Source organism: Polyodon spathula, chromosome 11 (genome assembly GCF_017654505.1).
Source record: "Polyodon spathula isolate WHYD16114869_AA chromosome 11, ASM1765450v1, whole genome shotgun sequence".
NCBI lineage: Eukaryota > Metazoa > Chordata > Actinopteri > Acipenseriformes > Polyodontidae > Polyodon > Polyodon spathula.
Window position 1 is genome coordinate 26,355,840 of NC_054544.1, and position 23,244 is coordinate 26,379,083.

Here is a 23,244-nt window from a genome sequence, read left to right on the forward strand (position 1 = left end):
AGGTTGTGTGGGATTAACGTATAGCTGATAACCAATCAGAAAGCAGCATTTTTCTAAGCAGGTTTATAATTCGCTATAGGGTTAGATATATTGTTTTATATATTTACTATTATGTTTATGTTTACAGCGACCAGGAAAAAAAAAAATAAAAAAATCAGCTTGGGCTTAGCACCCCTCTCAAGCCTTGGGCTTTCCTAGCGCGGCTGCCCTTGCCCTTGGCAACCACGCTGACTGAATCGGCTGCATACCCCTCATCGACCGCGGTTTTTCCTGCCGACTGCAACTTTGAGAAAAACAGCACCTACTCTGCTCCGATTGACTCAGCACTGGTGTAAACATCTTCAGGGCCACCTACAGCTCAGCACCGACTGTGCCTACCATCGGCACCAACCTCAGCAACAATTGACTCAGCACCGACCTCTCGGCACTGACCACGCTCTTTTTGGCACGGTTCCAGGCACCGTTTGATTCGGCACCGGTGAACCTCTTCTGAGCCGTCTACAGCCCGGCATCGATGCGCTACACGTCGGCACCAACCCGACAGCTGCCCTAACCCCAGGGGAGTCTCTCTCCTCGAGCCACGGGAGAATGAGATCAGTGGTCCAAGAGCCTCTGCAGAAGTAATCCCGGACCCCCCCCTGCTGCAGTGACCAGGGAGCTCTCACGCACACCTGGGTCACCCTCCCCTTCCCCACCACCGGTACAGAGGCACAGACACCTGTCAGGGAAGGTGAGATGGTCACAGCCGAGGCGGTACCAGTCAAGGTGACACTCACCAGGGGATAGGCGGTCACCGCTCAGGCACCTCTCCCCTTCCCCAGGGGACAGTTGGTCGCCACTCAGGCATCGCTCCCCTTTCCCATGCAGGCGCAGACGATCCCCGTCGCAGTCGCCTCGAAGGAGCCCAAGCTGGGCCAAGTGGCACTTTGCGGAGCTAACAGAGAATGTAAGGGCTCAGCAGCCCATGCTGGAGACCCTATTAAAATCACCCTACCACTGGGCAGTCCCAGCCCCCACAGTCTTGTTCCCCATCCCCTCTGCCTAGACACCCTAGCCCAGATGAAGCTATGCTTCATGGCGTCCAGATATGATGTCTCGGACCCAGCTACCTCCATCGGGCAGGCCACGGTGGGGAGCTTCTTACCGCTCCTGCCATACGTGTCGCAGCCACAGATGTTACGTGGCCGGCAGAACAGGAGGGAAAGGGGAACCGCTTCCTCCAGCAGAAAGGGCACCCACAGCATGCCCTCCCTTTATGCCAGGACTTCCTGGAATTGGTGCGCTCCTCCTGGAGCAAACCAGCGACTGCACCCTCAGCCTCCAGAACAGCAGAGTCTCTGCTTTATATTCCAGGAGCCCAAGAAGTGGGCCTAGGCACATTCCCCACTATCAGGGACACGGTCACAGTTTTGGTGCAAGGTTCCACCATCACCAAGGGGGATAAGGACCCAACCTGTCCGTCCAAGCCTTGCAGGACAATGGATGCGATGCTCAAAAAGGCTTACGCACTGGCATCGCTGTCAGTCTGAGCAGAAAATGTCATGGCATAACTGGTGCTCTACCAGAACCAGTTGGCAGAGAGGCTGCAGGAAAAAGCTACAGAAGCAGACACAGGGGGGGCTCCAGGAAGTAGCTAAGGCGATGACTAACCTAATAGGGGAGTTAGGTCAGGCATCAGGGAGGTCGCTGGCGGCAATGGTGGCCGCCCTCCAGCATTTGTGGCTGACACAAGCCAAGGTCATGGAGACCGAGAAGGTGGCGCTACTGGACACCCCCATTACACCTGGGCAGACTTTTGGAGCAACCATTGATCCAAGCCTCCAAGTTTTCACACCTTCCGGCTTACCGTCAGCACCCAAGGTGGCATACTCCTTCAACAGGAGAATAACAATCTTCAAAGGAAGAACGCTGTACGCTTGGTAAGTCCAAGTGATGACCTCAGCGGCTTTTACTCCAGGTACTTCCTGACGCCCAAAAGGGATGACGGTTTCAGACCAATTATGGACCTCAGGGTCCTCAATTTGTTCCTCAAACAGAGGAAGTTCAACATGTTGACAACACAGTGTATCATCCAGTCCATCCAACCGGGTGACTGGTTCACATCGATCGACCTGCAAGATGCCTACTGTCCTGTCCCAATCCGTCCTGCGCACAGAAAATATCTGTCCTTTGCATTTCAAGGCAATGCATACAAATTCTGCGTGCTGCCTTTTGGCCTCTCGTTGGCGCCCCACACTTTTTCAAAGTGCATGGATGCAGCACTGGCTCCACTCAGGCTGCGGGGTATTCAGATCCTGAACTATCTGGACAATTGGCTAGTTTGCGTGCATTCAAAAGCATGCGCAGAGGCGCACACAAAACAGGTCATAGATCATGTGATGAAGTTAAGGCTCTCAAGACATCAACAGAAGAGCAACTTCATACCATCTCAGTCCACAGTGTTCCTGGGGATCAAACTGAACCCTGTGAGTATGCTTGCCTCATTGTCGGAAGACAGGATTCAGTCGTTGGAGGCCACACTCTCCCTATTCAGAGAGGACGTTCTCCTACAGGTCAAAGTATATCAAAGGTTGTTGGGGCTGACGGCAGCCATCTCAAGAATCCTTCCACTAGGGCTGCTGAGAATGTGTCCACTTCAAGCCTGGGTAAATACGCTCAAGGTGCACCCGGTCTGAGATCGGTACCAGCTAGTGCGAGTGTCCAGACCATGCCGGAAGACACTGGAGTAGTGGCTCCATCCTGGGAATCTGTGCCTCGGATCTCCCCTTGGATCCCCTCACAGAAGGGAAGTGGTCACTACAGACGCCTCCAGCCTGGGCTGGGGAGTAGTCTGGAATGGGAAAGGAATAAGAGGTCAGTGGAAGGGACATTGGCAGCAAACACATATAAATATCCAAGAGCTGCAAGCAGTGAACCTGGCATTATCTCATTTTCTCCAGCAGTTAGTGCACAAACAAGTGCTGGTCCGGATGGCCAATACTACATTGGTAGCCTACATAAAGCATCAAGGCAGCCTGCGCTCGCCAGGCCTTCACCACGCAGCACACAGATTTTTGTCCTGGATACACAGAAACTTGCATTCCATCAGGGCAGTTCACCTTCCTGGTGTGGACAACAAGGCAGCAGACCTCCTGTCCAGAAGAGCTCCAGGGTGCATCCTCAAGCGGTGAAACAGATTTGGGACAGGTTTCAACCTGCTAGGGTGCCGGGCACTAGTGCCCAGTACTCATATAAATGGAAAGTTTTCCAAGACTGGTGCCTTGCCGAAGGTCACGATCCTGTGACTTGCCCGATTGAGATGATATTAACCTTCTTACAACACTTGTTTGACGCAGGAAAATCAGCATCCACTTTGAAGGTATATCTGGCAGCAATATCAGTGTGCCATGACAAAATTGATTCGGTGTCCCCTGGAGCACATTTCCTGGCAGTGCAATTTCTTAAAGGGGCTCAGAGGCTTCATTCTCCCATGAAAAGTACGGTCCCCAAGTGGGATCTAGAACTGATACTGCGGGTCCTTATGGGTCCTCCATTCGAGCCCATGGCGTCAGCAGAACTGTGCCCTGTTTCATTTAAAGTGGCATTTTTAATAACCATTACATCTGCCAGACGAGTAAGTGAGCTTCATGCACTGTCCATCAATGATAACGTTAGGTTATTACCATAACCTTGGTTCCTTGAAAGAGAATGACAACCATTACCCTTTGAGGTTGTGTCCCCAGCTAAAAGAAAATGGCGATGTGCTACTGTGACAACATCCCTCTTCAACAGGAAGTGGGAGGGACTTCCCCCTCACAGCAGGGCCCTGATAGGGCAGCTTTTTTATATATGCTCAGTGATTGATGGTCAGCGAGGCTCTTTCCAATCGATAATGGTTGTCATTCTCTTTCAGGGAACCAGGGTTATGTTAATAACCTAACGATTTCTCTTTTCTGGTTTATAAAAGGTTTATAAATCCTTGTTATAAAAGCAATAAGGCACTTGAGGGCATGGGTTCTGTTGGATATTGTCACTTGGTTGATTGCAATGACTTCTCGTGCTTCACAACGGACCAAGAAGTGACAATATGCAGCACAGCCCCTGCCCTCACGTGTCTTGTTACTTAAATCAACGCCACATCAGGGAAGCAGCATTTCATTTTCTGAGAATAAACAAATAAGATCATGCATTTGTATATGTAATCTGTTAATTTGGGGGAAAATATACTGTCAGCATGTGTTCATTTTTTATGGAGGCCATTTTCTTAATCTTATCTTGAATACTGAGGTATTTACATAAATTGCAAAATGGTACTACAAAGTCTGTTAGTACTGTACTTAACTCTATAAATCAGTAACATACGTGATAATTAAAGGGTTTATAAATCCTAAACCAATCTAGTTATTTAAAATGTTACTTTGTTCCTTATGTAAGGTTTTATTATCCTGAGGAATTACCAAAGTTTAAGCACTCTACTGGTTTAAAAGCCTACTATCACAGGAGATAAAGCACATCGTACAGCAGTACACACCCTTGCAACCCGAGGTAAGAACAAACCTAGACTTGTCGGTCGGCCTTCAGTGGCCAGATCTTCTTAAATTGAACCTTTTTAAACCATAACATTTGTTGCTGCAACATAAGCAGCTAATAGCAGTTTCTGAAAGCAAAGGTGTCCAAAATCACAGCTAGAATTGTGGTATGTAGAGACAAGAAGAAAAAACACAACTGCTAGATTTTGTATAATAAACCAAACAAACTAGAAATAACTTTCCAAAATATCTGAGTGAAGGTATGAGTAGAGCTTTGAGATACTTCACTGTTGAATATACTGGTACATGATGTAGCAGCAACAATGAGAAAATGGGTCTGTGTTTTTAAAAGTTACGATTTGCCAAGACTTCTCTCGTTTCTCCAAGATTCAATCTGTCTCAGATTACAGAAGTGTGAAATCATATAAGACTGTAAAATTAAAGAAATTAGTGCATTAAGCGACGTTAAGCGTTTTTCACGTTAAGCGTTTTAGAATGTCCCTAATTAGTCGGTTTAAAGCCTAGGTCAGCCACTGCCGAAGAAACAATCTTTCTATTATTATTATTATTATTATTATTATTATTATTATTATTATTATTATTATTATTATTATTATTGTTGTTGTTGTTGTCGTTGTTGTTGTCAGCTATGTTGATTCACCCAACTGTTGTTAAATTCCCCGCACCGATGAGCACTAGGTGATGTCACATCCGACTCGGCGATGCAGAGCACTGATGAATTTAACAACGCACCCTCACTTAATTGCGGTGCTTACAAAGGTATCACGAAATGTTCCTGCCAGCACACCTGAGTATATCAGCACCTCCGGTCACTTTCTTAAAGTAACAAAAGGCTTATTCATTTCCAAACATGAACTACTTTAGATGTGTATGACTGCAAAAGATAGAATTGTCTTGTCTCAAACTGGCTGTTTGTCTTTGCGAGCCTTCTGTGTTTACGTACACAACACGTCATTTCTCGGAGAGAGTCGAAGGAGAGTCTGTCAGACTGTCAGTGTCTCGTTCAGGCAGAAATAAAAGAAATGAGCATCAAGAGAATTTAATTATTAAAGTTGTAAAATATAATGTTCTTTATGATGCTAGTGCCTTGTTATAAAGATAATAAAAAGACGTCATGAGGTAAGAAATAACAACAATTGGAAATTGATGGTATGTCTCTCTTTTTTTATTTCACCATAATTTTAGTCAAAGTGACGGGGAGAGCCACACACTGGTTTCGCATTTCTGTAAAATGACGCTTCTTTGTTTTAATAATGTTGATCAATAATAATAATAATAATAATAATAATAATAATAATAATCACATTCACACACTAACTGAAGTTGTATTAATTGAAAATCAATAAACTAATTAAACTAATTCTCAGTATTTACAAAGAAATATGTGTAGATGTATTATTTTTGAATAATGGTTAAACTATATATATATATATATATATATATATATATATATATATATATATATATGTGTGTGTGTGTGTGTGTGTGTGTGTGTGTGTGTGGTGTACCCAGACTCCTTCTTTTATTTATTTTATTTTGTCTCCACAAAAGGAGCAAAATGAAACCAATATTTTCTTGACTAGCTACAGTTTTTTTTTTTTTTTTTTTTATGCTGTATTCGTGTCGTTTGCTTCACTCCCGGTGTGCATAACTCAGTTTAAGTTTAGGTCAGTGGCGTAGCTATCAGCCATGTGCAAAATGTGCCCCCAGCAATTTAATTCTATTTAGTCAATTCCGGGTCATTTTTTTTTATATAATCCTAGAAGCTTTTGTATGTTGACTCGGGCTGTGACGTTAGCAACATTTTCACTTTCGGTTGTTGCTACTTTTGGAATAGCTGAGGTCTCTGTAAAATAAGTCTGTTTGATCCATCCTTTTGACAATCAATATCAGGTAATTTTTAAAAATAAAATATGTACAGTATTATTATTTCTTAATTTATATCAGTGCACACATACATTATTTTAAACAGAGCTGTTACAATATACATGTAATAAATATATTGTGGCCGTGTTGACAGTGGAACAGGAGACCAGTGATGTGTTTCAGTTGGTACTTGTAAGTACCGTTTATTGAAGTTCTCTTTAATACACCTTTAACAAATGTTTTTTTTTTTTTTTTTTTTTTTTTTTTTTTGTTCCTGGGTAGTAAGTGTTATTTCCTAATTGCTTATGCCTCAAAAGTATAGAAAATGGCTATTATTCCCCACAGACTTTGCTTTTGTGACCAGGACAGTGACATTTCAAAATATCACTATTTCCAATGGGAAAAAGGGCAAATGTGTGTCTTTTCGTTCACATAAAGTCAGAAAAAAACAACATATGAATCCAAATTAACATGTATTTATACTAAAGTAATACAACAATGACTACAAAAGATTTAGAAGTGAGTAGTTTTTCGAGATTTACGATTATACTGTATTTACAGTATTATATTACATAGTGATCAGTCAAAACAAGCTAAAAGGTCCATTGCAGCTAAGGTCACCAGATTTTTAAGCTCTGGGGTTTTTTTTTTTCACTTTGGCAATGTTTGATCTAATATCATACTGAAAGTGAATGCAGAGATTCGTGATAATATTCAGAGTGGAATCTTTTACTTTCAAAAACGTTTTTTTTTGTGAATAAATTAGCTTACTGTTTTTGTAATGTCATTTCTACACAACAGGTAGTCATTACATTACACAGTAGCAATTCAATTATATCAAATTCAGAGATTCAATTTTATTGCTGATTACTGCTACAAATCGAGTCTATTTTCTGCCTTAGAAACTTTATCTTTTGTGTTTGATTTACACTTTCCATCTCACTCTATCTCTGTGCTACCCTCCAGTGTCCAATCTGCAAACCAGGCCCTTCCTGTATGAAAACATTGCATGTCTCAGTATTTCTATTTATTAAATGGTTACTTCATAGAATCACTTTTTTTCAAAATATTTAATTTCTTACCATTTAATATGACATGGTATGTGTTCTATATATGTTTTATATTGCAGTTTCTAAAATACCTTGTAGAGCTATCACACTATGCAACAGACAGCATTAATTCTAAATATGAGCACTCCATTGTCTCTTCTGTAAACTTTGCAACTCCCCACCCCTGAGTTAATACTTGGTGGAAGCACCTTTAGCAGCAAATACAGCTGTGAGTCTGTTTGGATAGGTCTCTACCAACTTTGCACACCTAGATTTGGCAATATTTGACCATAAAAAATAAAATAAAATTTTATAAATGCGTGTGTTTTTTCTTTACTGAAATGCTGTATATTTCTGTAACTTATTATTTAGAGAATTTCTGTTTGTCTCAGTAGTATATTCATTAGGTTATCTACAGAGCAAGTGTTTAAATGTGTGCATCATATCCAGCATAAGAGAGACTTGGTCTTTCACCTGCGAGGATGGGTCAAATCATATTAATATACTGTAGTTAATTCAAAATTCTATTATCAAATATTTATTATTTATGTGTATGTTTTGAACTGGGGAAATAGTACTAAAATGTATATGTTATATTTGCCTTACAGTAAACTCACGGTAATGGCCACACTCCCACTACTCTGTAAACCCAGGATTGTGATAGTTGGTGCTGGGATTTCTGGACTGGCAGCAGCTGCCTTGTTAGTAAATAATGGATTTCGAAATGTCACTGTTCTGGAAGCTATGGACAGGCCAGGAGGTCGAATCCATACAACTAAGCCTTTTGGGACAAATGTAATTGAGCTGGGTGCTAATTGGATTCATGGCCAGGAGGGAAACCCCATCTATCAGTTGGCCAAAGAACATGGCTTGCTGGCTGAAGAGGGAAATAGCATTACCATGTGTGTTCCTTCATCAATAACATGTCAAGATTATTTCTTCAACCAAAATGGAAAGCAGCTCCCTACAGAACAAGTTGAGCAAGTGTGCTGTTATTTTAGTAAATTGATGTCAAAAGCATTTGATCACAAGTTGGATGTGAAGTATGATTTAAGAAGTCTTGGAGGTTACCTAGATGAGGAGTTCAAGGCCTCTGATTTGGCCTCCTCAGAAGATGCCCGAAGAGTTTTTGAGTGGTGCAAGCGGAGCGAGTGTACAGACGAAGCCTGCTCCTCTCTGTATGAGTTCTCAGCTGGTCAGCTGTGGCTATACACTGCATTAGAAGGAGGCTTCTTTAACTCTATGGGACCAGGAGGCTACCAAGCTTTATTGGATGTGTTTCTAAAAAGTCTTTCTCCAGGCGTCCTCTTGTGTAACAAACCAGTAAAGTGCATCCAGTGGGGTCTGTCTGAAACAACTAGCTCTTTTCAGGGTGCCTGTCCAGTCAGGGTGCTTTGTGAAGATGGTCAGCAGCTAGAAGCAGATCACGTCATTGTGACGGCCTCCCTTGGCTACCTGCAGGACAACTACTCCACAATGTTTAAGCCTGTGTTACCAGAAGAAAAGATAAGGGCTATTGAGAGACTGGGGTTTGGGGTGGTTAGCAAAATCTTCTTGGAGTTTGAGAAGAGATTCTGGCCACAGGACTGTGCCGGGATTCAGCTGGTTTGGGAGGAAGGGCCAGAGGACAGGGAGGTTTACAAGTCATCTTTGGGTGATGAGGGCTGGAAGGACAAGTGGTATAAGAAGATCTGTGGTTTTGACATGGTGGCTCGCCATCCCAATGTTCTTTGTGGCTGGATTACAGGAAGGGAAGCAGAGCACATGGAGGCTCTCAAAGAGGAGACTGTTGGGGAGGTTTGTGTGAGGTGAGCTTCTGGAGAACTCTAAATATTTCTACCAGCTGAATTTCTTCCACAGTGAGCATCCATTAGCAGAGTGGTGTAATATCATCTTAGTATTGTTGTACAATGTTTTCTCTAAATTTTGGAAATGTGCAATAAAACGTGGCTTATCTGGACAAGAAGGGAGTTATTTTAATTTAAACACTGAACTGTCTTCAGTTACCAGTGACACCTTTAAATACGATAAACTAATACCAACAAAACAATATTCCCAATCTAATGTAAATTTTGTTGTATGTCTCCTTCTTAGTTATTATTATTATTATTATTATTATTAGTTTATTTAGCAGACACCTTTATCCAAGGTGACTTACAGAGACTAAGGTGTGTGAACTATGCATCAGCTACAGAGTCACTTACAACAACGTCTCACCCAAAAGACAGAGGACAAAGAGGTCAGTGAGTGAGCGAGCCGGGAGTTGAACTGGGGATGGCCTGGTTATAAGCCCTTTTCATTAACCACCAGACCACACAGCCTCTTCTAAGTAGCATTTAACACACATCTTCAGAACAGATAAAGCCTGGGGACAAGGAAAACCAAGTTTGTTGTAAACACAGTCATTTATGGTGTATTTCTTTTTTTGTTTGTTTTTAAAGGCTGACCCTGCACTCCAAGCAGTGGTACTTTTACTGCTACAGCAATGAACCACTGGAGACCAATAACATATTTACTGTAATGTAATTCTTGTCTGCCATGTTGAACCCAGGGCTCTAAGCATCACTGAGACTGACTTTGTTTTGGCCCCAGGTTACTGAGATCCTTCACTGGCTGGGACGTTCCTGACCCTCTTCATGTGCTGATGTCCCAGTGGAGGCAGCATCCTTATGTCCGAGGCGCCTACACCTATATCCCTCTTGGGGTGGATGCAAAGAGAGAGCAAGAGGCCTTAGCAGAACCTCTGCCACCTGAATCCTGTGATTCAATTCCAAAGGTACTTGTCTGATTGACCATGGGTGCATTTTTATATTGTGCTTATATGCACAACTCAGTAAGTCTCTTGTTCCAGTAAGTTTGTCTGGTAGACTTATTTTCACACACACAGACATCATACAGTTGTAATCCAAATATGAGATGTATGGCATTCTAAAAATTAGCATAAAGATTCTTTTTTTAGATGTGCAAATTTAAAATGGACATTTAACCCTTTAAGGACCGAATGTGTTTCAGTGGGATGCTCCCTCAGGGCCAGTTTTTTTTTTTTGGCTGTATTTGACTCTTTTTCTATAAAAATTCACTTTAAGTTTAATTTTTATAGTAGCATCCTGGAATTGAATTGCATTTACAGTGTTTTCCAGATTTTTTTTCTGAGCTCTAAACAAGTTCCTGTTTTTGTTTCTGCGTGCTGCTGTAAATTCCCCACCTTTTAAAAAAAAAATATATATATATATATATATATATATATATATATATATATATATGTATATATATATATACACACACACACACAAAATCAGGCAGTGAAATTCAGTCCCTCCCCTACCCAATGATATGCGTTCAACCTGTACTGCAAAGTATGGTAACCCAGGAAGTTTAAGAAATGATGTGTTTTTTTTTTTTTATCATGTTTACCATCACAGCCCCATAATGACACTTCAGTATGATCGTGTTAACACCATCACAGTCCTTAAAGGGTTAAAAAAAGTCCTACATTTGGATAGTTTTATCAGATCCATTTTATCAGTTTGGTACCTTTTTGTAATATGTAACTCATAAGGCTGTGCAGTATGACTTAGTTTAAGTACCTTTTCTATGCATATCTTTTGATCTGTCGTACCAATATCATAGATATTGTAAACCCAAGATGATGCCATGTATACTTCAGATGGAATTTGGTGCTTTATATAAACACTAGTACTCTTGTTTGTTTACAGCCTCTGCAGGTGCTTTTTGCTGGGGAAGCAACACATGTCAAGTTCTACACCACCACCCATGGCGCTTATCTTACAGGAGTACGGGAAGCCCAGAGGATCATACAGCATTATAGCCTAAATGGAGAAAAATCTGCTTAGACTAATAATCTTCACAGATCTCAATTAAAGCATTTCTGTGACCTCACCTTTATATCTTTTGATTGATTAATTCCACAAATCTTCTGGATAAAAGTGCCCCCAATCCAACTGAAAATGGAGGAAAGGCAAATCACAAAGAAGAAGGAGAAATGCTGCAGTAAGCACCACAAGGCCTGTCTCTCACCACAACAGAGAAACACATTGTCTTTTATATGCAGGGTTGGGCAAAATAAACAATTACTGTTCTAACCACCTTTTATTTTTTTGCTGTCAAGATGCAGTTTTAAAATAAATAACAATTTTCAACACCAGAAAGTTTCTTTGTGGGGGTGTAGGGGGAGTATTTCTATAGCAAGCAAAAACCTTTGAATATTCAAATAGTATTTATTTTATGTCTAACATTAGTGTAGTTTTCACTACACATTGATGTACTAGACTGATGTGTGGCACTGTATATTTCTTTATCAGTTCTCCTTCAGCAAAACCAGTTTCTGGAAGAGGTTTTCCGACAGCTGATTTCTTTGGGTGCTGAAAATCAAGCCACCAAAAGAGAAGAGATGCTCAACAGGAGCAGAGGAAGGAAGAATGGTATTAAAACGTATAAACAGCTTCTTTATGAAAGGGTATTGCTCGAAAGATGCTACATCTTTCCTTGGGTCTTTAAGAAAATGAAAGTTCTCCAGCTCAGCTTTGTTGCTTGTTGTTGAGGGTGTACTTATCTGGGAAACATCTTTGCTATCTATAAAAACAAAAAAAGTCATCTTTTAACTCTTCGAGGGGTCTCCCACTAGAAGATTCTGATACAATACCCAGCTCTTCAGCAGCCTGAAGCATTAGTTGCTGGAATCTTCTGGTGTCTCCAGAAAAACAGTGTGGTAGCCAGCGCATCTTAAAATGGTTGTGTAATTGTTGCCACTCATTAACATCAGTCTTCAGTTCCAGAAAACTGCAGAATTGTTTCTGGATTACTGATATGATTGCTTGCAGTAAATGGGAACAGTGGCGTAGGTTGGTGGCCTGCAATGCTTTTAATTTTGACCTCACAGCAAAGAGTGGGGATGAGATCCCTGTAGTAGCAGGTTTCCTGACCCTGAAGGTGATCTATTGCAGTGGCAGTGGGCTTCAGCACTCTGCAGTACTCATCAAGGAAGTCTAATTCCACTTCCTTCAAGCTCGGAAACTGAAGCTTTTCCATCAGCTGAGGAAGTTTCTCTCAAAGATTAATTAAGAGGTTCAAGCTGACATATAATGAATTCCATCTCGTCAGGCATGGTGTAGTCAGTCTGCAATTGCAGAGCTCCAGAATTATTTCAGCAGTTCTTCAAACAGATGCATTTCACAAAGCAGAACATTTGCCCACTGCTGAATTATTGAGACGGGACAATGTTGGAGACTCTATCTGTCTATACTATATCTAATCTATATCTAATCTATCTATTGAGTAATAACCCATATCTCAAACTTTTGCCAACATCTGCAATTTCGCTAGACTGTCTTGTTGATTTAAAGTTACTCCCAATTGAATACACGATCACTATGATTAAACTTCATACAGCTGCATGTTTAAATATTTAAACTATTACTGCTAATGTATTTTGGTTTATTTTGAAATTACAAAATACTCAGGAAATGTTTTTTCGATACAAAATACTTCTAAATTGGCATTTGCATTACAAATTACAAAATACAAATGTAATGAAAATACTTATTTTAATGTATTTAATACATGTATTTTCAATACTGCCCAACTGTGTATATATGTTATGTTTTACAAAATGAGAATCTCCAGGATTTCTGTGGATCCCCTGGGCTTTGTGGACAACCAGGGATCCCGCAACCCCAATTTGAGTACCACTGTCCTGAGCAGAACCTGTAATGTTTGTGCAGTATGTGACTGTAGGCAGGCAAGTACAAAGTCATGCTTAGTGGTGTCAAATACAGCTGTAATGTCCATCCCCTTTGTTTGCATTCAGAAGCAGATTGTTAACTACCCTGAGAAAGAAAGTTCTAGGATATAATTATCCTAATACCTGACACTCTCTGCTATGTCAGGCTAGTGAGCAAATTGTCTTTTCAATTTGTTTATTTACATTGTTAAACAGTTCAAGTATGATACTTTCTTCAAAATGACAAGTGGAAACTAATGCACAAAAAATATTAAAAAGAGAAAATGTACAAACGAGAGTAAGTCATTTGGCCTGTCAGGTTCCTAGTAGCTGGTGGAGTTCAGGTCTTAAAGGATCCCAAATTACTTAGCCGCAAAAAGTAAGTGGAATCAATTAATATTTTATCAGACAATTTTTAGTTGTTACCATGGAAACTTGCTTGTAAACATATCTAAAATTCACCACACCTCCAGCTCACCGTGGTTTAATGATACAACTCGTAAGATGAAATATGAGGGTCGTAAACTAGAATGGAAATGAGGTGAATCTAAACTGCATGTTCATTACATCGCATGGAAGGGCCACCTGGTTAAATATAGGAAGGCTCAGGCATTGGCTAGGTCATCATATTATTCTAGTTTAATTGAAACAAATACAAATTAGCCTAGAACTCCTGTAACTGCATTTTTGGTTCTTCATACATTGCAAAACTTTTTCTTTGGTAGCAGATTCAACATATTGTAATTTTATGATATACTGAACACACTGTTTACATCTGCCAGCAGAGCGATCACATGACCTTAACACTGCCCTCTTATCAGACCTCTCGCTTTACATAACGCCTACAGGTGAGCAATCTGTTAGCTCTGATTTGTGAATTTCTGCTTAGATTGACAGTCCGCCAATACTCCCTTGCTACACTTTATTTGTCTACAGTTACAGCTGCTGCCAGCACCTGTTTTTCACTATTAACAGAAAAAATACTAAGAATATCATTACTCCTGCGGCCCACCTGGGACTGTGTCAAGCCAAGAGGTCGGTTCAAGGTGGCGGACGAGATGGACCGAAGGTAATTTAGTGGTCAAAATGAGAGGTCTAATAGTATGCTTATAAACAATTTACCAGTCCCTTTCTACTGAATTTCTATCCTTACAGTTGAAGGCTTTCTGGACATTATTTTAATATACTATGTTTCTCATCTGTGTGAGGTTAATTTACTGTTTGAACTTGATCTTGATTTTTCGTTTGATATCAGTGGTTCGAAAGCAGATAGCAATGTTGATAGTTACATCAGGGTTAGGTACGAGTGCAAGTGAAATACAAAATACTACAGATTGGGTTAAGTGCAGGATTAAATACAGTAAAATAGGGAGCAGGTAAGTGCTAGTTAAAGTGCATTAAAGTCAGAGTGCTATATTGTCCAGAAGGGAAGAGTTTAGTTTTACAGCTGTTGTCTGAAGAGGTGTGTCTTGAGGAGGCGCCGGAAGGTGGTCAGGGACTGGGCAGTCCTGACATCTGTAGGATGATCTTAGGTCTCCACTATTTTTTGTTAATGGAGCATATCAATAGAGGGCAATTATCTGATTAAATGAAACAAGGTGTTATTTCTCTTATTCCCAAATCGGATAATGTTTCATTATTAGATAACTGATGGCCCATAACACTTTTAAATGTAGATTATAAAATTCTTGCCCTAATCTACAACAACAGGTTAAAAGAAGTTTTAAATCATATCATTAATGAAACTCAATCAGGCTTCATAAAAAACCATCACATTAACAAGAACATTCAATTCATTTTAGATTTAATGGATATAAGGATTTAATTGATAAAAATGTAATTGTAATTTCAGAACTTTTAGAAGGCTTTTGATACTGTAGAACACACATTTATTTTAAAAACCCTTAATGTTTTTGGATTTGGGAAGCAATAATATATAATACCTACTTTATTTCACGGGGGGTGAGCTGGGGGTGTAAGGATAGGGCAGAAGCAGCAGTAGGGAGCGATAAGTAGGACAGAGTGCTGGCTAGAAAGGGAATAGAAAGATGGTCACTGACTGAGTGTGGCAATGCCAACACAACCCAGGGGCAAAGGACCCTGCAACCGAAAACACATACGAGGGTTATGACTCGGGGAGCCACCCCTCAGGAGGAAGACGGTCCCGGTAGACCAAGACACAAAAGGAGATAGAGAGAGAGCGGTACCCAGCGTCTGAGACTTCTGTAAAGGGGTGCTCGTTAGACCCCCATTTGGCCGAGATTTCACGCTGCCTGGGACCTGAAATAAGGACAAGGCATAGAGGTTAGTATGGGACTCGAGCATGGAGTAGCCACGTCCCGAATTGGGGCAGAGCATAGAACAGAGCCTCGAGTGATGTAAAATAAGCGCAGGAGCCGCAAAAGGACAGAGTGTGGCCGGGGGTCCGCTCTGACTCACATGGTGAGAATCCCCCTGAAGGTAAAGGGAGGCGGATGCCTAGCCCTGAGGTCGAGGAAGTGAGACTCACTTGCCCCCCAGAGATGACCGATGCAAAGGCATGTATGAGAAGGTGGAGGAGGGGAGGAGGAGGAAAACTAAACACTAGACAGCGAAGGTGCAAGTGATCAGGGCTTAAATAGAGAACAGATACTAATTGACAGGAAATTGGAAGCCCCCCAGCTGTACACCCCCCGAACTACGCTGGCTAACATATAAAGGAGTAAATAGCTCAGTTTCTTTAGTCTTTTGTAGCTCCTCAAGATTTCTACTGGAAAGAGGCATTAGACAAGGGTGCCCCATATCATCTTTTTTTGTTTTTACTTGGAGCAGAAGTATTATCAATCTATATTAAACATAACAACATAAAGACATTACTGATATACACACAAGTTCAAGAGGAATTAAAATTACACAATTAGCAGATGATACTAGTTTGTTTTTAAGTAATATGGATCAGGTAAAGAAAGCCATTGATCATATTAGTCTTTTTTTTTGCCTTTGGGTTAAGATTAAATGTGAGATTTTATTTATTCATGCTTCACCTGTCACATTTACAGAAAACATTTAACTTAAAAACTCTGTTACATACCTTGGAATTTTTATTTGTAAGAATAGCATTGAAAGAGATTTTTTTTTTTCCTAAAATACAAAAAAACAAATACATTTTTAATCTTTGGTTACAGAGAGATGTATCTATTTTTGGTAGATCTTTATTATCTAACGTTGAACGCAGCTATGTATCTATTTTTGGTAGATCTTTATTATCTAACGTTGAACGCAGCTAGACTGGTATACCCTGCACTCTCTTTGTATGTATCAAAAAAAATATTAAAAATATTAATGATCTACTATTCAAATGTATTTGGAAGAACAAACTCCACAAAATAAAATAAAACATCTCTTATTATTTCTAATCCCAAAATTGGTGGTTTAAATACTTATACTATTTCTGTCATCTCAACAATACTTTTAAAATTAAATGGTTAAAACAATATTTGCGCCACGATAACTCTATTTGGTTTTTAATTCCAATTTTCTGTAAAATGGGCAGTCTAAAATTTCTGTATAATTTCTGAATAATGCAATTATTCCCCTGATAAAATTCCCAGTAATTTAGCAAAAATTCACTGGCAAGCCTTAACAGCTTGGAAACTAGTTCATATCCATAACATTTCCCCTAATAGAGAATTATTATGGAATAACCAAAATGTTTTAAAAAGATGGAAATCTTTTTTTTTAACTGAGTCATGGAAGGAAAACAATATTTGGTTCATCAGATTTATTTGATGAACATTCTATCATGTCAAACTTTTATGAATAATTTCAATGTTCCTGTGCCATACAAAGATTTTTCTTATGTGGGATCCTTTAAGAAGCTGCTTGATGAGATTTTGAAATCAATAAGCCACTAACAACCAAACAAGCAAGATGGGCAGAATAGCTTCCTCTCGTTTCTAAACTTTCTTATATTCTTATGTTCTTATATTCTTATATAAGTGCTATTCCTCCAGGAATTCAGTCTCTGCTGAAGAGTCACTATGCTTCTAATAATGTAATAATAAAGTTAGCTTTGTTTCCTGAATTAAAGATTAGATCTCAACTTCCTTTAGATCCCACTTGTTCCAATACTTCTATTAGAAACACCTTTGTTAATGAAGATTATACACAAGCTAAAGGAACTTTGTTTTGGAGTAGTATTTTTAATAATATGAATTGGCAGTTAACTTGGTCCTGCCTTCTTAAATACTGTATTAATAATACAATTAAAGAAGTTAGTTTTTATATTTTACATAAGATTTACCCTATGAATGAGACAGTTAGTAAATATAACTTTGATGTTATCAGCCTTGTGTAGCTTTTGTAATGGGGAAACAGAATCCATTGTTCTGTACATTTATTCGTTTTGGTCAGATGTTTGTCTATCTGTAATCATTTGAATGTAACTATATTGACCTACAATCTGTAGATATAATTTGCTTTTTTAAATATAATAACAAAGATGTCATATTCATAGTAAACTTAATAATACTTTTGGCAAAGTCTTGCACTTTCAGGCAGAATTAAATATTTATTTCAGTTCTCTTATGTTATGTAAAAACAATGAAGCCTCAAAAACTCTAAAGATAAATATAATTTGAATAAATAAATGTATCGTGTGTATATTTAATATATATATATATATATATATATATATATATATGTGTGTGTGTGTGTGTGTGTGTGTGTGTGTGTGTGTGTGTGTGTGTGTGTTATGTGTGTAAATTAGTCTACAATTGTTAGTATTTCATTGATCCTTGTAGTTCTTTGTTTTTGTTCTTGTCATGTTTATATGTATTTCTTACATCAATAAAAACAGATAAATAATAATTTTTAAAAAAATGTGTTGAGGTCCACCTTTGGGCCACGGACCACAGTTTGGGAACCCCTGCTGTAGACCATTCCATCCTACTGAATCACCTTGAAAGCACAGTGGGACTGTCTGGCCTTGTCTTGTCCTGGTTCAAATCTTCTCTTTCTGATAGGTTTCAGCTGGTCTCTATTGGGGAGGTACAATCGGCATTATCTGAAGTTGCCTGTGGTGTGTCTCCTTTCTAGATTCTTTGTTGTTTTCATTATGTTTGCTGCCGTTAGGTGACATTATCCACAGACACGGAGTGAACTTCCATTGCTATGCTGGTGATACCCAGTTATATTTGTCTCTAAAGCAAGGAATTTCTTCTGCCTGGGTGTTATTAGCTGCTTGCCTTACAGATATCAGGCATTGGATGTCACAGAATTTTCTAATGTTGAATTCAGATAAGATGTTGTATTGTGCTAGTGCACTCAAAGAACCAACTGAAAGGAAATGTGGGATTACACGAGCTTGAATAAAAATTTAAACTAGAAATTAATAGATTGGGGGTCATCTTTGATCCTGATGTATCATTTGAGACCCGTATTTGGGAAGTTACTGAAGTATCTTTTTACCATTTGAGAAATATAGCCAAACTTAGACTCATTATTTCCTTATCTGATGTCAGGCCAGAAGCAGGAACTGAAAACATACACAGCAGGTAGCACTCGTGTGCAAAAGCGCACTGCAGCACTATTTTTATTTCAACAAAAATAAATAAAAAGATTTGTAAAAAAAACACTCACAGAGCAAAATTAAAGTTTTAAACAAAAACAAAAACAAAACAGACCAGAGCTAAGGTCAGGCTGGGCAGTTGCCTTCACTGATTCTCTAGAACACCCACCACGAAGACACAAACATACAGGTTTATATACACATGCATTTAACAAAATAATCTTTTTTCTTTCCCACTCTACCACAGTCCATTGATTATTATTATTATTATTATTATTATTATTATTATTATTATTATTAGTATTATTATTATTATTATTAGTAGTAGTAGTATAGTAGTATATAAGTAGTATAGTAGTATATATATATATATATATATATATATATATATATATATATATATATATATATATATATATGTATACAGTGCCTTGCAAAAGTATTTAGACCCCTGACCAATTCTCTCATATTACTAAATTACAAATGGTACATTGAAATTTCGTTCTGTTCGATATTTTATTTTAAAACACTTAAACTCAAAATCAATTATTGTAAGGTGACATTGGTTTTATGTTGGGAAATATTTTTAAGAAAAATAAAAAACTGAAATATCTTGCTTGCATAAGTATTCAATACCCACACATTAATATTTGGTAGAGCCACCTTTCTTTTGGGGTAAGTATGTACCAGCTTTGCACACAGTGTCGGAGTGATTTTGGTCCATTCATCTTGGCAGATTTGCTCCAGGTTGTTCAGGTTGGTTGGACGATGCTTGTATATATATATGTATTGTTTTGTGCCGATGGAGGAAAGTTGTCCGTCATTGTTATTTACTATTTGAGACCGACGAAAAAGCCGGTCTCATAAAGTGTAGCTGGTGTGGATGGGGCTGAACCCCCAACCTGGTAAAGCTTGTGGGAATGTGGCTGGAGCCTAAATAAGATCATTGTTAAATTGGTAATTAAGGCTCTAGCCACCGATGTACTCCAAGTTCATTATTCAAGGGGTGTTCGAGTGAGGAGTGAAGATTTTTAAACATTGATAACAATTGCTAGACGTGCTGGCTTTGCTGCTTGTTACTGTTATTGTTTGTTTGTTTGGCCAACATGCAATTTTGTTTTGTGTCTTTTGTTATGTTTAAATCTTTTGTTTTATTATTTAATAAAATACTGAGCGCCGTAGCATCTCAGTTTTGCCCACATTTACCTGGGTTTTGGATTAAATTCTCTGGTCTGGCGTCACTCTTGCGTCATCCTGTTCACAGTGCACCACTAATATATAGATTGTGTGTAGGGCTTCTGATTTTGGATTTTAACAAATAAAAAAAAGATAAAATATCCCCATTACAAAAAAATGAAATCGGTGTATAGCCAGTAAACACTGGACAAACACTGGAAATGGAGACTCAATTCATTTTTTTATTCTTATAAAAAAAAATAAAAATAACCTTTCCTAGTGCAGCTGGGCAATGTCCCACCTTGCTGACTTGTATCTATCATTGATTCATTCCGAATACTTTAAACCTGCCCCAGCTACTGATTGGCAGCAAATTCTACATTTCTATTGGAGACTTCACTTGCGGGATTTAAAATGAGATTATAATCAGGCATATCCACAGTCTCCAGTTTCCTTCAAAGCGTAATTGCTTTGCCGGCTGTAGCATTTCCATTTTGAAACAAGTCCCCGTTATTTCTTCTTACACCATGTAATGTTTGTTCTTTTAATAAAAGATGCGACACAGAGCTTCCAGGTTATCCAATGTTATTCTACTGAAACTTTCTCCTGTGCACTAGATGGCAGCATAATGATTGCAGTCAGTAACTCTTATTATTACAATATCTGTTTGTTTTATGACTATGACAGAAGGGTTAATTGCAGCGTACCAAAATGTGCCAACAGGGGGATAGCGTGCTTGATTTACTTGCTTGGACTAACATTAGTTTTATTGCTAATTCCAAAGCAGCGTACTAAAAGTTGTTGAGATCATTGGGATCATCAGTTAAACTAGATCAAGTTTAGTACTCATTGCAGCTCACAAAGAAAATCCACAGTAAATTGATTAAATCAGTCCTTTGAAGTTTGAGACTGTGCTAGTCTGCTTGCTCTGATTTATCCTCTTTTTCTCAATCTTTGCATGCAGTTCTGTTTTTTATGGTTTATACACAAGCAAACATTGTTCTTTACATTCCTCATGTCTGTATTACATCACTCAGGAATGTATACTTTTAATAAACATAAGTGTTTTAAAGTTCTAATACAACATTGCAGACCTTACAAGAACAACCATGATAATCTGACATGGTGATATTACAATTTCAAGTGCTTTTCCAATATCAATGCTGTGCATTTACAGTGCTTTTCAATATTCACCTATGCCTTACCACACCTCTGCGTACATTTTGCTTTACAATGCTTCAAATAAATATTTAAGGATATCTCTAAATCAATTCCAGATACAGTATCTCAAAATATTTCAATACATTGAGATCTATAAATAACTTCTTGTTCATTTAGAGATATCTCTACATTGACAGGAAGTCCATTGAAAACAGAGCATTTTCACAGAAAGTCATTTAGAGATATTGTGAAATAATTTAGAGATATGGTTTATTTACAGATAGCTCATTCATTTAAAGACTATATATTTCAAGATGTTACAATGCAATTTGAGATATCTCTAAATAATAATTGGGCTTGCCATACCTTTCATCCCATGCTTCTAGCACTTTGTTTACTGCTTGCTGCGCTGACCTCTGAGCTCTTCTCAATAGTTTACTATCACTTCTTCTTAAAGAGACAGTGCTTGTGCATTATTTGCATTTAAACCCTTAATATATCATTTTAATTTAACATGTAGACTAATTTTAAGTTCATATTTGTTACCACAATGTTAAATGTCATGTAGCCATTTTTTTGTTTTATGTTCTTTGTAAATTAATTAAAATGATATGAACTAGACTGGTATCTGAGAATTTCTGGTGTAGCGGAGGGTTAATGGAGATCCAGTCTCTATAATTAACAAGAGGGTTACACCTAATATACAACTCCCAATGATCCAGTCTCAGTGCTTAACAAGAGGGTTACACCTAATATACAACTCCCAATGATCCAGTCTCAATGCTTAACAAGAGGGTTACACCTAATATACAACTCCCAATGATCCAGTCTCAGTGCTTAACAAGAGGATTACACCTAATATACAACTCCCAATGATCCAGTCTCAATGCTTAACAAGAGGGTTACACCTAATATACAACTCCCAATGATCCAGTCTCAATGCTTAACAAGAGGGTTACACCTAATATACAACTCCCAATGATCCAGTCTCAGTGCTTAACAAGAGGATTACACCTAATATACAACTCCCAATGATCCAGTCTCAATGCTTAACAAGAGGGTTACACCTAATATACAACTCCCAATGATCCAGTCTCAGTGCTTAACAAGAGGGTTACACCTAATATACAACTCCCAATGATCCAGTCTCAATGCTTAACAAGAGGGTTACACCTAATATACAACTCCCAATGATCCAGTCTCAGTGCTTAACAAGAGGGTTACACCTAATATACAACTCCCAATGATCCAGTCTCAGTGCTTAACAAGAGGGTTACACCTAATATACAACTCCCAATGATCCAGTCTCAATGCTTAACAAGAGGGTTACACCTAATATACAACTCCCAATGATCCAGTCTCAATGCTTAACAAGAGGGTTACACCTAATATACAACTCCCAATGATCCAGTCTCAATGCTTAACAAGAGGGTTACATCTAATATACAACTCCCAGTGTCCCTTTGTTTAAAAGTGCCCAAGGGATATGCAATGTTAAAAAGGAAAATTAGGAAAAACAATGAGATAATGTGAATAATAAATATAAAAGAGGGGGGAATAAAGGGCTCTAACTATTTGCAGCACAGCACATAGAAAATGTCTCTTCAAAGTCAGGGTCAATTTTGTTTAGTTCCTGGAGATTTGTTCGGAAATTATTAAAGTGTACAAAACCTTAGGCAACTATTATCCCATAGAGTTTAGAATCTGTCTATTTACAATTCATACGTAGAATGACAAAATTACCACGGTAAACCATGGGTTGACATTTTGTATTGGAAGTTTAAAACCTAAAACGTTCAAGGTATTTCATGCATGTTTTAGGAGTAAAAAGGACTGTTAACGCTGCCTCCAACTGCTTCTAAACAGTTGCACAATGTAACTCACATCCAAGTATTCTGTAAAGGGTTATGCCCAGGTTGCAGGTGTGATGACAAATATAATGTATTGTACTGTATGGTGCACTGGAATTATTATTACTATTATAATTGACAGGTCCTAAGATGCAGGTAGGAGTCCCTTTGTCTTTGTGAAAGGAGTGTGTGATAGGTCCTATGATACAGGTAGGAGTCCCTTTGTGAAAGGAATGTGTGATAGGTCCTATGATACAGGTAAGAGTCCCTTTGTTTGTCAAACTGTGTTATAAGCAAATCTAGGCTTGTTATGACTTTCCCTACC

At 38.7% G+C, this 23,244-nt stretch overlaps 1 protein-coding gene across 2 annotated transcripts; it reads left to right on the forward strand.

Annotated features, from left to right (window-relative positions):
- The first annotated feature begins 5,405 nt into the window (after positions 1-5,405).
- zgc:66484 (uncharacterized protein LOC327557 homolog) lies at positions 5,406-11,651 on the forward strand. Of its 2 annotated transcripts, none has more exons than XM_041262907.1 (4): positions 5,406-5,678; positions 8,053-9,252; positions 10,037-10,220; positions 11,161-11,651. In XM_041262907.1, the coding sequence occupies exons 2-4, from the start codon at positions 8,066-8,068 to the stop codon at positions 11,296-11,298; spliced, it is 1,509 nt and encodes a 502-aa protein (XP_041118841.1). In that variant the 5' UTR covers positions 5,406-5,678; positions 8,053-8,065; the 3' UTR covers positions 11,299-11,651. The 2 variants fall into 2 exon arrangements, with proteins under 2 accessions (XP_041118841.1, XP_041118842.1); XM_041262908.1 differs by lacking the exon at positions 5,406-5,678 and adding an exon at positions 6,293-6,422.
- Positions 11,652-23,244: the final 11,593 nt, after the last annotated feature.

What these genes read in the sequence shown, in the direction of transcription:
- zgc:66484 (XM_041262907.1), top strand. Translation starts at nt 8,066, where the DNA reads ATGGCCACACTCCCACTACTCTGTAAACCCAGGATTGTGATAGTTGGT. An exon ending in GTTGGGGAGGTTTGTGTGAG is followed by an intron (nt 9,253 to 10,036) that starts GTGAGCTTCTGG and finishes TTTTGGCCCCAG; the next exon opens with GTTACTGAGATCCTTCACTG. An exon ending in CCTGTGATTCAATTCCAAAG is followed by an intron (nt 10,221 to 11,160) that starts GTACTTGTCTGA and finishes GTTTGTTTACAG; the next exon opens with CCTCTGCAGGTGCTTTTTGC.